The 15,848-nt window shown below is 53.5% G+C and overlaps 8 protein-coding genes across 8 annotated transcripts; 5 read left to right on the top strand and 3 right to left on the bottom strand.

The window, feature by feature from the left end:
* Positions 1 to 2,646: 2,646 nt before the first annotated feature.
* On the bottom strand, positions 2,647 to 3,078 carry IAQ61_000824 (uncharacterized protein; the record flags this gene model as incomplete). The annotated part of the gene is made up of 1 exon (XM_003842476.1): positions 2,647 to 3,078. One exon carries the CDS (start codon positions 3,076 to 3,078, stop codon positions 2,647 to 2,649), a length of 432 nt encoding a protein of 143 aa, XP_003842524.1.
* A 1,498-nt stretch (positions 3,079 to 4,576) lies between these two features.
* IAQ61_000823 (uncharacterized protein) lies at positions 4,577 to 4,840 on the top strand (the record flags this gene model as incomplete). The annotated part of the gene is made up of 1 exon (XM_003842477.2): positions 4,577 to 4,840. One exon carries the CDS (start codon positions 4,577 to 4,579, stop codon positions 4,838 to 4,840), a length of 264 nt encoding a protein of 87 aa, XP_003842525.2.
* Positions 4,841 to 4,935: 95 nt separating this feature from the next.
* IAQ61_000822 (uncharacterized protein) lies at positions 4,936 to 7,827 on the top strand. Its single transcript, XM_003842479.2, has 5 exons — positions 4,936 to 5,494; positions 5,553 to 6,615; positions 6,668 to 6,732; positions 6,795 to 7,707; positions 7,759 to 7,827. Exons 2-4 carry the CDS (start codon positions 6,459 to 6,461, stop codon positions 7,536 to 7,538), a joined length of 966 nt encoding a protein of 321 aa, XP_003842527.1. The 5' UTR covers positions 4,936 to 5,494; positions 5,553 to 6,458; the 3' UTR covers positions 7,539 to 7,707; positions 7,759 to 7,827.
* Positions 7,828 to 7,865: 38 nt separating this feature from the next.
* On the bottom strand, positions 7,866 to 9,573 carry IAQ61_000821 (uncharacterized protein; the record flags this gene model as incomplete). The annotated part of the gene is made up of 2 exons (XM_066094828.1): positions 7,866 to 9,177; positions 9,284 to 9,573. 2 exons carry the CDS (start codon positions 9,571 to 9,573, stop codon positions 7,866 to 7,868), a joined length of 1,602 nt encoding a protein of 533 aa, XP_065955136.1.
* A 458-nt stretch (positions 9,574 to 10,031) lies between these two features.
* Positions 10,032 to 10,990, top strand: IAQ61_000820 (uncharacterized protein; the record flags this gene model as incomplete). The annotated part of the gene is made up of 2 exons (XM_003842481.1): positions 10,032 to 10,557; positions 10,689 to 10,990. 2 exons carry the CDS (start codon positions 10,032 to 10,034, stop codon positions 10,988 to 10,990), a joined length of 828 nt encoding a protein of 275 aa, XP_003842529.1.
* A 710-nt stretch (positions 10,991 to 11,700) lies between these two features.
* On the top strand, positions 11,701 to 12,129 carry IAQ61_000819 (uncharacterized protein; the record flags this gene model as incomplete). Its single annotated transcript, XM_003842482.1, has 1 exon — positions 11,701 to 12,129. One exon carries the CDS (start codon positions 11,701 to 11,703, stop codon positions 12,127 to 12,129), a length of 429 nt encoding a protein of 142 aa, XP_003842530.1.
* A 135-nt stretch (positions 12,130 to 12,264) lies between these two features.
* On the bottom strand, positions 12,265 to 13,663 carry IAQ61_000818 (uncharacterized protein; the record flags this gene model as incomplete). Its single annotated transcript, XM_066094827.1, has 2 exons — positions 12,265 to 12,289; positions 12,351 to 13,663. 2 exons carry the CDS (start codon positions 13,661 to 13,663, stop codon positions 12,265 to 12,267), a joined length of 1,338 nt encoding a protein of 445 aa, XP_065955135.1.
* Positions 13,664 to 14,802: 1,139 nt separating this feature from the next.
* IAQ61_000817 (uncharacterized protein) lies at positions 14,803 to 15,792 on the top strand (the record flags this gene model as incomplete). Its single annotated transcript, XM_003842484.2, has 1 exon — positions 14,803 to 15,792. The coding sequence occupies one exon, from the start codon at positions 14,803 to 14,805 to the stop codon at positions 15,790 to 15,792; it is 990 nt and encodes a 329-aa protein (XP_003842532.2).
* Positions 15,793 to 15,848: the final 56 nt, after the last annotated feature.

Genomic DNA, 15,848 nt, shown 5'->3' with positions numbered 1-15,848 from the left:
TCTTTTGCCTCTGAATGTATGAGCGCAGCAGCAAACCAGCATTGGAGTTTCTGGGCGTTTTTGCTTCGGCCCATTTGTTTTTTTCCTTTCTCTCTCCTTGCTCTGTTGAACACCTCTTTCTTTCTGTTTTTATTCCGTTTACATTGATGGGATGGATGGATGGTCGGCTGTTTTGGATTTTCTTGTTCTCCGCTGGATAGGCCCAACCCTTTTTCTTTTCTTTTTCTTTGTTTGCAACCGACTCTTTGTAGGAATTGTTCTGATGGGAAGGGTGATTGACATGGAATGGAATGGACTGGGATTGGGACTGGGACTGGACTGACTGACTGGAATGGATGGACGGATGGATGGATGGATGGATGCAATCCAAATGCGATGGGATGCGATGCGGATTGAATCTCTTTTATTTCCTTGTTCAAGCTGGTTAGGCTCAGGTTGCTCTCTCCGTCTCCCCGTCTCTGCCTCCCTCCCTTCTCTCCCTCCCTCTCTTTTGCGTTTGTTCCGAGCGATTGATGGAGTGACGGGATTCGACGGATTGACTTGTTGACCTGATCTGCGGAGCAAAAAAAAGAAAACATATCCAAAATCTCTCTCTGTCTCTCTCTCTCTCGCTCTCTCTCTTACCACAGGCCATGTATGTCTCTGCGTGGTTGAATATATCTTCCTCGTACCTTTTGTTTCTTTCTCCCGCCAGACGACTTGGTTCTTCTCCTTCCATCCAGACTCACCCTTTTTTTTCCAGTCTGTACGTCTGTTTGTCTGTTTGCCAAGTGGCCGGCTGGCTGAGTGGCGTGCGCGGCCAAGTGTCCGTGAGAAGATGTCGAGCGAGAGGATTATTGCCTAGATCGCCCTACGTCCGCTTGAGCAGAAGGCGGCGTTGTATTGTATTACTAGGGGAGAATAAAGAGGTTTGATGCATCAGTTTGGAGATTGTTTGGATGGGATTGGGGGTGCGGGTGAGGTGTTTGTGTGATGGGGGTGGGGTGGTATGGTGGTGTTGAAGTCTTGCGTGTGTACGGTACTAATCTGTGATGTGCATATCCAGCAGGCCCCTCTGGAGCTCTTGCGGTGTGGAGGTGTAGAAGTGTAGCGAGGTGATGCGGCATGCGTTTCTTTCTAAAGCGTGTGCTTGTGGATATACTTACTTGCACTGTGGTGCCACAGGCTATGGGGTTTGTTTGGCGTGGTTGGGATGGGTGGTGGGATAGGATGGGATGGGTGGTTTATGCGGGGGTTTTGGGTATGTGGTGGGTATGGGTGTAAGCGTGGGTGTAGGGGGTGGACATAGGTGTAGACATAGGCCACGACTGCAGACACTAGATTAGGGGTTTCGGTAAGGATACGGATGTGTGGTCACGCTACTGGTCTCTGGAAGTTGGTAAGACTGGGTTGTGTGAAGAGGTGTTTTGGATTGGAGGGTTAGCGGGTAATTGGTTGGGGGGAGAGGTGGGAGAGAGATGGGTGAGAAAGTAACTGGATGACTGGCCACCCATCTATCCATCTACCCATCCATCCAACCATCCAACCACCCAACCACCCACCAAACCCTCAAAAAACCCCAATCCAACCCCCTCACCCCAAACCCCAAAAACCTTCAATCCACCAAGAAGCACACAAACCAACCAGCCAATTCAAAAAGTAAATACATAAACACAACCCAAGCATACACACCAACACCCGTATCCGCAACATGACATGACATGACCAGAAACAACTCACCTCCATCCCACACCCACAAATAGCCTCCCTACCTATTCCACCACACCCCCGCCCCTACCCCCGCAAACCCAATCCCCCTCTAAAAACCCCTCTAACCCGCCTCCCCATCCCATTCCAGCACACAACACACACCCCATACCACACAAGAACCGGGCTGAGCCAACACCAGCTCTTTTCTCCCCGCGGGTCCTGGGGTGATGATGTGCGCGCGGGGATATCTCGGGGACCCGGGGTTGTAAAGGGTGCTGGGGGCGCGGCAGGGGGGAGGGGGTTTTTGTTGGGGGATGGGTGACGGGTTTGGTATGGTGTGTGGGTGTTGGTGTGGTGTGATGGTGACGATGGTGAGATGATGAGGTGGGGGAGGGGTTAGGGTGGTGAAGATGGGGGTATGATTTGATAGGACACGGTAAGATTGTGGCGTCTTTTTTCTTATGGATGTGTGTGGGAGAGAGGGAGAGAAACATGCAGTGCTATTCAATGGTTGGATCACGTTGGTTTGTGCTTGTGAATATATCGCTACCGCTTCATTCGTCTGATTCAATAGTCTGCAACTTTGAGATTGGTACGACAATAGTAATCAACCGCCAAAACAGTGAAAAAATCCGTGCCTCCGATCCAACGCCTATGAACCCGCGCTCAGAAACCAAAGTGTGGACTATTGAAATCCGCTTCTTTTTTTGTGTGAAAACGATGATGCATGAACTGTCCTCGTGGACCCAGAAGAATGAGAAAAAAAAGAAATTGGTATCGTGACCTCGTGAAAATCAAAATGCCCCTTTGTGTTGCAATGACTCCGTCCGCTATGCCCACCGTGCCCGTGAGATCCCGCTCAGGCCGCTGCTGATGACTCGTCCTGTCCAACGTGCGTCGTGATGCAACTTCACCTCGCCCTCAAAATCAACGTGGATGCAGTGACGACACAGATTTCTAGTGTCTGTTGGACAAGAAAGTGTGCTTCTCAAAGCTCATGCGCCTCTGCCTCTCGGCTGCGCTCATCTCGCCCGCATTCTTGGGAGGGAGTGCATGCTTTGCATTGACCTGGAGAGGAGCAAAGATCTTTGGACCCAGAATCGGGCTGTCCGCGGGCTTGGTGCGGGGAGATGATGGCGCGCTGATGGTGCTAGCGTCGGATGCAGCAGTGTCTGAAGTAGCCACGCTGGTGATGCTAGAGATGGAGGAGATGGACTGGTGACGATGGGGAATGCTGCTTGTCGGCACGTTGGAAAGAAAGCCGTGGGGAGCGAGGTTGGCAACGGGGGAAGTGAGGGCAGCAGACAGGACTGTTTTCTTGGGGCGAGTGTTGACGGCGAGAAAGTTCTTGGGGAAGGGAATGTGGTAGGTAGAGCTGGTGGAAGACATGGCGGCTGGTTGGATGTATAATTGGGGGGCTGTTGGTCGGGTGGTGGCGGGGTATGCGTGGGTGAGAGCGTGTATGTGTTCTTACTTGGTGTTTGTGGAAAGTTGTGGGCGGTGGTAGTGCTAAGCAAAGATGGAAAAAGCGGACGACGTCTGCTTTATAGTATTGGGAGGGGGGGTGAGAACAATGTGGATTTTCTCGGGCCCCGTACCAAGGGTGTTGTTGTGACTCGGTTGGGCGGAGGGGGAGAAGTAGCGTTGCCAAGGCTTACTGCAAAGGGATTGTGCGTGTGTCAAGTAGCGGATGTGACTGGCTGGAACGTCTCTGATGGTGTTGATGTGCCAAATAAAGAGAAAGTGCCAGGGCTTGCGCAATGCCTGGTGAAATCCGCTTGCCTTGCAGATGCAGCCCGCTCGTGCGTGGGTCGGCTGTGGGCGGGTACCTAAACTAGCGTACGATGTTGCACCGTGTCGGCGAATTGTGCGAACTTCGAGGTCGCAAGCGTGGGATACCTTTTCGCAGTTGAAAGTTGAAACTCGGAACCGCTGTCTTTGAGGCAGTGGGAGAAGCCTGTTGATGCTGAGGGTGGGCGAACGTGTCCAGTCTTCTTCTTCTGCAGATGGCTGTTTCCCAAACCTCTTCCCAGGAGGCATCTGCTCAAAGAATGCTGGGCAGGTGCGTGCTTATTTGGACTGCGTAAGCACCTGGCTGTGTATTCGTGACAAGTAAAGTATCAAGAGACCTACTAGTCTTCCGCGACGAGTAGTGCTTAAAGATTAAGTTGATCGTCAGCCTGAGTGCGCTTGGCAAGCCCCAGTGGGTAAATTTGAGTGGGGATCTCCATGAATCTGATGTTGGTATGCCTGCTCTCTGTGTTTATGGATGTTAATGCGGTTTGAGGACCCCCAGGGCAAGTGAGTTGTGCACAGTACGTGGTGTTGTCGACGTTTGGGATGTCTCGGTTGTTGACCAAGAATGCTTGGCTGAAGATCGGGAGGCTGTTCGACGCGGCAGAGTGGATACTTTGGCTGCACTATGCACTCACTGTACGCAGCAGATGGGAAACAACTGCGAATCTCAAGCCGATTACTACTTGGAACAGGACCGACGAAGGGTACAAGTGTTTCCAACACGACTAACGTTTCGATCTAATGGCCAATTGTCGGGTCTAACTGATCGAACATGCCAGCCTGTTCCGAGGTCCAAAAGCTCAGCGGCAGAAGCGTGCCCGTATCAGTCAGGGTCTGCTTATGCAAATACTGTGTTGTACATGTAGAAAAACTGGAGAAAATCGGGGGGGCCGCTCCACACAGGTCCTTCGAGGCGAGCTGCCGGCGTCATGCGTCCTGTGGTACAATAGGCGTGGAGCAAAAGTCAGCCAAACCATCAAGGTTGGCGCAGCCACCGCGCTCGGTGGTGGTTAGGTACCTAGCCCTTGTGGGATGAGTCTGCCAGACGAGAAGCTCGTAGGTGCCATGAGGCGAACACTGCCCGTCGCCCATGCAAGCCAATCCCCCAGCCTGTACACAAAGGGAGATTCTCACAACCTCTGCCCGCGCGCTCACCCTTGCAAAACCGCCTGCGCTGATGCCATGTGACCTGAAGTTGCTTTTGCAGCCAATTTCCCGGGGAAATCTAGACGGCGGTGAAGGCGCGTGCATGGCGCATCTTGCGGGGGTCAGGGACAGGCCGCAGGCGGATCCGCGCGGTCTGGAGGTTTGGAGTGACGGTAAGCCGAAGATAGCCTGGCTTCACGAGCCGTGAGTCGTGGATGGAGTTAAGGATGCTAAGGATGCTAAGGATGCTGGCGTGATGGTGTGATTTGAAGAGAAGAAAAAAAGGACGAACAGGCCCGGCCGAGGTTGTCGCGCGTTCTCTAGTCTAGGCATGTCTAACCACGTGCCATGTTTACTTCATCTTCGTCTGCAGAGGTCTGCCAAGCGAGCGTTGATTTCCCTCACCCGCATCTTTGCTCGTCAATAGCCATGTCGGATTGGACTGGGGGGGATTGAGTCGATTTATGCATCTTCCTCTCGAAGGAAATGGCAAAGCAGTTTGATCCCTCAATCTAAGCTGCTGTGTGTAGTGAGTGGCCTTTGCAGCACGCTTGAGTACAGGGTCATACCGGTATTACTCCACCAGAAAAATGCTTCACAGTAGAGCCAAACGCAACAAAGATAGGGTTTTTTGAGATGCATTGGCAGGTAAAGTTCAAAAGTGCCTACCGCCCTCCTGGTTGCAACTTGCAACTTCCCTCAGCGATACACCCATCTGAGTTAGAACCTTTCCCACTAGTTCACACTTCACACGTCTTCCATGCTTCAAGTCTCCTCCTTCTCTCATCTTCGAGCATCCTTTCCCAACCACGGTATCTTGTATTCATTCCAGCTCGATGGCAGCTGCCTTGGGCACTTCTACGTAAGCCCTCACGAGTCTTTCCACCTTGCTTGGCTCACTCTCTAACGCTGACTGACAGCATCCTGTCTGGACAAGAAGAGATTCCAGCACCACTGCAATCCTTCAAAGGCATACCATGTAATACATACGAAGACTTTGGGATTTCTCTGGAATGAACATGCGCACCTGTTCTGACCTGCTTGTCGCTGAATATCTGATATCGACCATTCACAGCTGATGTCAGACGTACTCAATCTCATCCGACCTCAACGCATGGCAAAGGCATACATGTGACAGCGAGGCATACGATTAAACCAATTATCAAGATCTAAATGCAATTCATCATTGTACTCGCTACTCCCGTTGACGCTCCTTCCCTTGCAGGCATGCAACACGTCCAACCGCGTTCGTTTGCATGCTCCACTTGACAGCGCGACCGGCGTCTACCGTTTGCTTCCAGTGCGACTCGGGATCGACACTTTCGTCGAGGCTTCTACGAGTACCACGCGAGCAATTGACAGAGCTCTTTTGCGTCCGGCCCTCGGTCTGATGCGTCCTACTAGCTTCATCTTCTCTTAACCTGCTGCGAGGCAAAGTCCAAGGCAGTGCTCTCACCGTGAAGGCTACCACGTCTACCAGCCAGAACCTTCTAAGATTTGAATCTTTTTTGCTTCGATCTACGCCAGCCAGGTTCACTTCACTCTCACGTACTTTGCTAGCGCGTCACGGACCTGAGCCGCCAGCGTCAACATAAAAAGCCAACTCCCCCCTCACCTCGACTTGATTTCCTCCACCTCACTTTTGATCAGAGGAGCAGCACTCCTTTCGCCAGAGGCATCTCTTACACTTCACCGCAATCCTTTGCAAAGCTCACCCAACCTTGACACCCCTCACCAAAGCTCACTCCCCACCCACACTGCTCTCAAAGCTCACTCCACACCTACACCACTCTCAAAGCTTTTCCAGCATCTCCGACAACACCAAGATGAGCATCTCCAATGACGGCCAGATGGCCAGCCATGACAACGACATGATCATCACTGGAGACGGCAAGATCATCATTGACGTCGATGAGTTGACCTCTGAAGTCGACAAGATGAGCACCGACGACAAGATCAGCACCGACGATGACCCCTCCAATCGTAAGTAGAGCTGCGCAATCAGATCTATGGATTCATGCACTAACAGCCCCAGGTGACCCTGCCAATATCACCCAGGTATTGCCTAATGCCAACTATGCACCGCTCCACAAGACTTCGGTAAGTTATCCTGAATCCAAACTGATCACATGCGGAGATTAATCTCAAGATCCCATATATAGTCCAAGCCGTACATGCCATTCGACGTTATTCACTTGATCGCGACGCACATGGATAGCGCTGTTGAGGTCGGCAAGATGCGCTTGGCCAGCAAGGACTTCTGTTGCGCAGCCTATACCCCCTTCATGAAGTTGATCGGCGAGGGCAGGACCATCTATCCTAGGTATGACTGCTTTGGCAAATTCCTTTCTCTTTTGGCCGCCAATCCCAAGTTGGGGGTTCACGTACGCAACATCACGCTGGTCTCCGAGGGACTGAGGGAGCACGAGTATCGGTCCATGTGGGCATGGGAGTTTCTCGAGGATAAGCTGGATCTCCCCAAGTTCTCGGTCGAAGACACGGACATCATCAACGAGGTCAACTACCTTCACGCCGAAGAAGCCGTCGACAACGCAGCTTTCCTCAACACCGGCGGCTATCGCACCATGTTGACGAGGCTTCTGAGTCGTCTTCCTCGTCTCGAGACAATCACGATCCGCAAGTTGCGCCAGGGCGAGCATACACCAGGCTGGACGGGACCGAACCTTCTGCAGGGACTGAGCTTCTACCGCCCAGACTTGGACACCAACGACATCTACTACGGCGACTGGAAATATGATTCTCTGCACAACCGCATCACCGAGTACATCGACGAGTTTGGCGAGGAGTTCAAGGAGGAGGACGCTGGCCCACAGGCTTCCTTCCAAGAGGACTTTGACGCGGCATTCTTGGCAAGCGGCACCATGGCGACTGTTGTGGAGGTTTGAGGAGTTCTGGATATGATCTGAAAGTTCCGGCTAGGTTGCACTGGGTATGTGCTGGGTTGAGATGATGATAGACCCCTGATATGAATGGAAATGTCCTTTGACACGATCATGATGCCTTTTGCACGATGAAGTGACGGTGAAGAATCATCTTGTAGTGATGCAGTATATGCTACACAACATGAGTGATTCATCAATGTAACTCTCAAACATGCCATCTTACACTGTTATGATGTTACATCAAGCCATCCAACATCTCATGGCCACACCCAACCATACCCTTCCTACTCTCCCATCCAACCTCTACCCAATCTCCAGAACCCCACCCCCTCACTCCTCGTCCTCGTCCTCCCCCAGCGCAAAAGCCCTCCAATTCTCCCCCAACCGCCTTACCCCCTCCTCAACCCCCCACCCCTTGACCTCACACAACCTGCGCACCATATCCTCCAGCCTGACATCGATATCCGGCCCCGCGCGATCGAGATCGCTCTCGACGAGCAACATATGGTCCGGTACTGTCTGCACGAGGGACTCGAAGGCAGAGGGTGTGGGCTGGTGCAAGGCATCGCCGAGATTGATGGCGGTACTAAAGGAGACGAAGATGTGGGCGGGGATGGTTGGATGTAGATACTGCTTGAAAGTGGAAGGGGAGCCAGAGTAGCTGTGAAGGCAGATGCGTGGCGGGAAGGGGGGTTTAGTATTTGTACTGTTAGTATTAGGGTTGTGTTGGTGAGAAAGGGATTCCTGGAAACTACCATCCCTGGTTTGACACATTTCCCTATTCTTTCTCTCCCTATCCTTTCTCTCCCGTTTACTCACAACCTTCTTTTCCCATCCCCTCCACCCCTCCTGTAAACACTCCAACAACACCCCATGCGCCTGCACCCCATGCACACTCACCGCCCGCCCCATCTCCCCCGCAAGCTGCAGCTGCAGTCTGAAAACCCTCTTCTGGTGCTGCAGCGAGCAGCGAAACGGCGTGAGGCGGCGGCCCTCGCGCCCGCCCACCGTCAGCCTGTTGTCCCGGGTCTCCCATGATGAGGGGACGAGGGCCCAGGGCTCGGGGATCCGGAAGGAGCGGTCAAGGCCGATTTCGCCGATGAGGGCGGTGGGGTGGCGTTGTAGGTGGGCGCGGGTTCGGGCGAGGAAGGTGGAGAAGGGGGTTGGGTCTGGGAGGGAGAGGAAGATGGCGCGGTCTGCTTCGGTGGGAGTGGGGTGGGAGGGTTGGAGGATGGAGTGGTAGTGGGAGATTTTGGCTTCGCCTGTGAGAGATTTGGGGGCTTCCTGGTCGTTGGTGTTGTCATTATTGTTGTTGTTGTTGTTGTTGTTGTTGTTGTCGTCGTCGTCGTCTGAAATGTACATTTGGTGGGCGAACCATGGATGCCAACCAAAACATGGGAGGATGCGTTCTTGTCTTGTCCATTTGCTGGGCTCGCTAGACCGGATGCCGTGTTTTTCTGCCGTGGCGAGGACGAGATGTTGATCTTCAGCTCGTGTGGCCATTACGGTGAGGACCCGTGCTTTCATGTTTACGAGCTTGTCCATGCTTGACATTGTGTCTGTGGGATGGCAGTGGGCATCGTAGACACCGAGATGCCATGGGAATGGCTCGACCCTGCTCTTTTCGACTGCCATCTTCAGGCTGTATCGTGGGTGTCGTGTTGCAGCCACAATTCAAGACTGTTCGTCTCTCGGAATCATCTCTACTATGGTTACCATCTTCTTTTCTGTGCACCGGTATCTCCTACGTTGAGTTATGCTTCGAGATGGACATGATGATGACGTAGGTCAATGGTGATTGGCTCCAGAGGGCAGCTTGCTCAACCCCCGCCCGTGGCCCGGACACACTTGGTATCAACTCCAACCTCCTACCACTTACACCGACCGACTTTGGACTATCTGACCCAGACCAATCCACAACTCTCTCAGCGTGACGTCTATCAGAGTGACAAGATGCAAGCTCACTTGAACCCATCCTCTTGGACCTATGCGAAGCTGCTCTTGCATCGAAGCCTCCGCATGAAGTGCTGATTTGCATCTCCAACACTGATTTACAGAATGCTTCCACGTTGAGCGGCCCTTTTTACCATTTCTCTTACGTTTGACATGCAAGCAAATGCCAACCAGCCGAAGAAAGCTTACTCGACGGGACCGAGTATGGCGTGAGTATGCACGCTGAACTAGGTACTTCCGCGCTAACCCCGCAATGATTTCCATGTCCTCTTCATCCCGCAGAACTTGTGTATACACAAAGTGCTAACCGATCACAACGGCGTCCTGTTAATCTGAGCAAAAGGACGGGTACCGGTCAAGAGAAAGATTGTCCCTGGAACGTACTTCGTATCCTGTCCCACGCTCAGTCACCGCCTTTGTCACTTCTGATATCAAGATACTATATATCCCTCCTTCAGCTAACAGACTTCTACTCTGTCGTTCAAACACAGCAGATCAAAACCTTCACACCCTAGCAGCGCAGCACTCCCCAACCCATCCACAATGCCAGGCCGTCTCGAGAACAAAATCGCCGTCATAACCGGATCCTCATCTGGAATCGGGCGCGCCATCGCCCTGACCTTTGCCTCTGAGGGCGCCCGCATTGTCTGTTCCGACCTGACCGAGTCCTTCCGCCCCGAATACCGCACCGACGCCTCCCCCCTCACCACAGTCCAGGAAATCGAGAAACTGGGCGGCAAAGCCATATTTGTGAAATGCGACACCACCTCGGCGTCGGATATGCAGGGCCTGATTGCCACGGCTGTGGAGACGTATGGGCGCGTGGACATTATGGTGAATAATGCAGGCATGAGTGTGGAGAGTGGGGGTGGACATGGTCCGCGGCCTGTGTGGGAGTTTGAGGAGCGCGCGTTTGAGCGGACGTTTGAGGTTAATGTCAAGGGCGTGTTTTTGGGGTTGAAATATGCTACGGCGCAGATGATCAAGCAGGATGCACATGCGAGTGGAGATCGTGGCTGGATTATCAATCTAGCAAGTGTATATGGATACAACGCTTCACCGGGATTGTGTAAGTATCACCCCTTCTCTTTTACTTTTCCTCTCCCTTCCCCTCCCATTATACTACGCTCCCTTTTCTCCCCCTTTCCTCCCCCTCCCCTCCCACCCAAACCCCCCCAAACTAACCCCCAACCCACCCAGCCGCGTACGTCCCCTCCAAACACGCCGTCCTCGGCCTCACCAAAACCGCAGCCCTAGACTGCGCCCCCCACCTCATCCACGTCAACGCCCTATGTCCGGGCTACACGCAAACCGCGCTGATCCACGGCCTTCTCGCCCCCGAAGCCGCAGCCCACAAAGCCGCGCTCGAGGCCCATCATCCGCTTAGGGGCCTTGGTGAACCGGGCGATGTTGCTGCTGCGGCTGTGTTTTTAGCGAGTGCGGAGGCGCGCTGGGTTACGGGGGTGGGGTTGCCGGTGGATGGGGGGTTTTGTTGTGTGTAGGGGTTTTGTTTGGGGGGGGGAGACTGAGGTGTATTTGGTGTGGACTAGGTGATTGTGACGAGTTAGGAAGCGTGAGTATGAATGAATGAATGTGTGCAAGGGGAAGAAGAGAGAGATGTAGTAATGATGATTATACCACGGTGTCAACGTGACAGTGACAGTGGCGCTGTGATGTTCCACAGACACATGTGTACAGGTCTCAAAAAACGGTCCTCCGTCACACACGGAGGCGGAGGTATTATGATGTGAAAAAAACCAAATGTAGCATTTCTTCCCTAGTCAGTCTTCGCCATGGCATGGTATGTGTCTTGCTGGTGTTATATACACTTGTACGATACTATACTTCACAACTACTCTACCCTTGTCGTTCGCATCCACGCATGCGTCTTGTCTTCTGCGCTGCCCTTGTCTTCGGTCTTGGCTTCAGCCTCCTTTCTCTGTTATTCTGATTCTTCTAATTCTCCATCTCAATGTCCATTTCGCCCCTTCAGAGCCGCACCACCTCGAACACAATTAACAAAAAGACGACAACAAAGAGATTTCACAGACTGACAGACTGACAATTCAAACTCAACTTTCTCCTCTGCCGTTTCAATGCGTGAGTGTACAAAAAAGAAAAGGGAAAAAAAAGAAAGAAACCCAAAAAGAAAAGGAAAAGTCTAGTCTGCCAACGCAAAAGAAAACAAGCAGATTATCAGTCTCAATCCCCCATGCTCAAAAGAAAAACATTTTGGACACTTGAAACCAAAAGACGGAAACGCCATGCTATGCCCTTGCCCCATGCCAGCACAATACCTCCAGGCCCCAAGCCTGGCCCAGAAGACACAATGACCAAAAAAGAAGAAAAGAGTACAAGAATAACTTCCTCAAATTGCCCCAGTCGCCAAGACTGCGCAAAAGAGAATAGGCCAGCGAAAAAAACGGATCAGCGAAGAAACGATGTCTCGCGCGAACGAAGCCGACTAGGAAAACGCAGGGATTGCCGAGATACGGGGAACACCGACATCGCGGCGACCATGGTGGCGGGCGCGGTGCACAAAGGAGAAAGCGGAGGCGTGGATCAGCGCGTCGTCGTTTCTAGTGTGCGGGCGGGGGAATGGATCAGTCTGGTGCTGATGTGTGGTGGTGGTATATGGTAGCAGCGTATTGGTAGGGATGTGGCATGAGATATGCAGATGATAGGATATGTTTCAAGAAAAAAAGAACGATACGAAAATGTGGGGGTATTTTGTAATCATGTCTTGGGCGAGGGAAAAAGGCGCGTGCAGGATAGGCTACCTCGCTACACGGTGGATCAACCTATTGGTGTGTCAGTATGTCCAGATGCGAGGAGACAGAGACGGAAGACGAGATTGCTTACCTCAAAGTGCTAATAGTAAATGTACCAATCCACGCCAATAATGCAATCAACAGCGTCGCCGTCAGACCTTTTTGCCTCTGGCATATGCTCTTCGTATAAGGACATGCCTGAATATCATGATCACTCTCTACACAGGCCCACTTGTCGTCTGTCAGTGCCTGAAAGGCTAGACTAAGGTTCGCGGACTCGAAGACGATAAAAGCCAGGTCAAGGAAGATGAGCGACATCTTGGCGTTGTGGGAGCGCAAGCCGAGGGGCTTGGATGTGTATTCGTCGTAGGTTATGTAGACGGTGTAGAGGATGGCGAAGATGTCGACGATAATGGCCATCCAGGTAGACGAGTTGTTGTCGCAGTTGTGACTATCAGAGCGACGGTAGATGGAGCTGGCGAGGGCGAGGGCGAGAACGGAGAAGGTGAGGACAATCATGCGGATGAGGGCGGGAACCATGGGGTGCTTCATAATCGTCTCCTGGAACCGGACGAGCTTGCGGGTGCGCTTGGTGGTGTTGAAGAGCCAGAACCCCTTGATCTTCTCCTCCTTGTCGTCGTTGTCGATGGGCTCCCACTTTTGCTCCAGGTCGGCCATGTTCTCCTTGAGCCAGTCGTCGTCGACAATCTGACCTCGCGAGTAGACGGGACGGTCGAGGTTGGAGGCCTGGGTGAATTGCTTCCATTTCGAGGCGCTGTCGCTGACGGGGGTGGACAGGGTGACGGGTGCGCCTTCGCGGACGTGGTCAAACTTGCGGCCGGGGACATTGGACTTGGGCGTGGGCATGTAGTGGTGCGAGGCAGGACGTATCGACGTCGGCGTCCGGGGGAGGAGGTGCGAGGTGACTTCTGCATTGTCTTCCTCATCGGCCGACTGGATCCATGGCGGCAGGGTGTTGACGGCACGATGCTTGTCCCTGTTCTCGGCGCTCGCGCTCAGACTGCGATTCGACGAGGCCAGGGTATGCGGGGTGCTCGAGACGGAATGGCTCTGGCTCTGGCGGACGGCGGCGCGCTCGCTCTGGCTGTCTCTCGAGAAGCCTGAGACGGCGCTGACTCGCGACTGGGGGCGTTGCTGGGTGGAGCCTATCGACGAAGCGGTCTGCGGTGGAATCGGTGAGGGCAAGAGGCGATTGGTGTGGCTGAGGTGGCTGAGGTGGCTGGGGGCAGTGGCGGTGGCGGTGGCGGTGGCGGGCGTATGTGCGGTGCCATGGACTGCCGCGTCCGGGCGCAGAAAGGGCGAGGTGAGGTTGTTATTAGTGTTGTTGTTCGTGGTAGTGGTGGTGCCGTTGCCATGGTCATCGCTTCGTCTGCGTTCGCTCATGGACGTGGTGATCATGCTTCAAGCAAAGGGGGGAGGAGAGAGGAGAGAGGAGAGAGGAGGAGGGGGAGAGAGGCGTCCTCGTCGCAACAGCCGGTCGTCGTTGCCCGTTCTCCCCAGCTGGCAGCAGTGGAAATGGCAGGCGCGAGCGAGGGACGTGGGTGGGATATTACGTGGGAGCGAAATAGAGAAGGCGCGACGACAGCATGCTCGGCGTGCAGCGTGCGGAGGGGCGAAGAGAAGGAAGGCTCGCGGCAGACCAGCACGGCGCAGAGGGGAGAGAGAGAGAGAGAGAGAGAGAGAGAGAGAGAGAGAGAGAGGAGAATGGGCGGAAGGGAGTGAATGTCGAAAGTATGGTGATTGCTGGAGTGGGTGTGTATGGGCGAGTGACGGGCCTGACTGACTGACGGTAGGATTACTCTATCGGCGACGGTGGTGTATCGGTGTGAGGCGTCAAGGGTCCTCGTCTCTGGCTGAGTGTGTTTGGGCTGAGGGGACGGTTGGGGGCAAACAAGAGAGAGAAAGGGAAATTAAACTTGGCTGGAGCGCTGGTCGCAGCCGGGGTTGGATGGGCTCGATGGGGGGCGGCGGGTCGATCAGGGCGGCGACCAGCGAAAAACAGGGATGCTTGCTCGCATGCAAGACTTTAGCATGTACATTGGGACCACGGATGGTTAGACTCTGTGCCGGTACTCTCTACCTGGACTAGGTTGTACATGTGTACTAAGTAACTATAGTATGCAGAGTAGAGTACTCTACTCTACCCACCATTCAGCTCTGGCAGTGACCTCATCACAGAACAGTCCAAAGGAAAAAAAAAAGGCTAGTAAGCCTTGCCTGCAGCTGCGCCTCGTTGCAAACATGCACACTACAACACTTCATTCTTAACAAGCCAATTCACTTCTCTCTCTTGCACACATGCTCAAATATTCAAAATCTTCTTACCATCACCACCACCACTATCATGTCTCACGCAAACTAACGTTTTTCCCACCTCCCGCGCGCCTGCCGAGTGTCTTCACGCCGCCACAATCTGTTCGATTGGCACCCCCCCTCCCTCCCACGTCACCCCAGGATTAGCCAACCCACCACACCCCGGCACAGAATAATAAATTTACCTCTGCCCTCGCACACAATCCACCATGCGCCTTTTCCTCCTGCCCATCTCGACCCGTCGCTCCCTCCTCTACTGCGAAAAGACTTCTTCGAAACCCCCGTCTGACCGCTCCTACTACGACAAGCTCACCATAAAAGCAAACGAGACATGGTCTGCCTGGGAAAAGGACACCAAGGCGATTGGCAACTGGAAGCACAAGGTCACATTCTACGGCAACCAGGCTTTAAAGAGGATACCATATGAAGAGTGGGGCCTCAAGACCATTCCTGCCTTGACCGCACAGCGGAAACAAGACATAAGAGAGGGAAAGGCAAAGTATGAGGTCTTGTTCCCCGGCCGCTACCTCCCTGAAGCCCGGGTGAATGGCATACTGGAGAAACTCGCAAAAGATCGCCAAGCACTCCACCGAAGACGACTGGTCTGGAGCGTGGTCATAATGCCCTTTACAGCACCCTTCATGCTCGTCCCCATTATCCCCAACCTGCCCTTCTTCTACGTGCTGTACCGTGCATGGTCGCATTGGAAAGCTCTATCCGGTTCGAAACATCTCGAATTTCTGCTCAAGCACGGGCTGCCGAAACCGAGGGCAAACTGGAATTTAGACGAGGTCTACACGGCTGGACTCATGTACCCTACGCGGGCTTTATCTAGAGCAGCGCCCCGGCCCACACCAGAACAAGCCGACCAAGTGGCCTCGGTCGTTCACAAGCAGACCAACAACGAGAAGGAAGACGTCATGGTGCTGCAACGGTGGAATGGCAAACTCATTGCAGAGCAATTCGAGCTACCGGAGATGGAGGTCGAGATTGAGCGGGCAGTCGAACAGGTCGAGACGAGTATCAAAGGGCAGGAGAAGTTGAGGGAGGACAAGTGGGAGCAGGAGAGAGCGGCTGGGAGGGATAACAAGAGGGCCAAGGACAATCTGCCAGAGCATATTGTCGAGAGAATACATGATGGGGCCGAGGATATTGCCGAGGAGGCTGCGGAGAAGAAGAAACAGGCTGCCAGAGTATGAAGTGGGAAATGAGCGGCCATGGTAATGTGTACGTGTATGATGTATGGTGTATGTTA

This window comes from Plenodomus lingam (genome assembly GCF_022343315.1).
Source record: "Plenodomus lingam strain CAN1 chromosome Unknown contig_11, whole genome shotgun sequence".
NCBI classification, from domain to species: domain Eukaryota; kingdom Fungi; phylum Ascomycota; class Dothideomycetes; order Pleosporales; family Leptosphaeriaceae; genus Plenodomus; species Plenodomus lingam.
The sequence above is the reverse complement of the archived record's forward strand: the minus strand, read 5'-3'. Positions and strand labels throughout refer to the sequence as shown.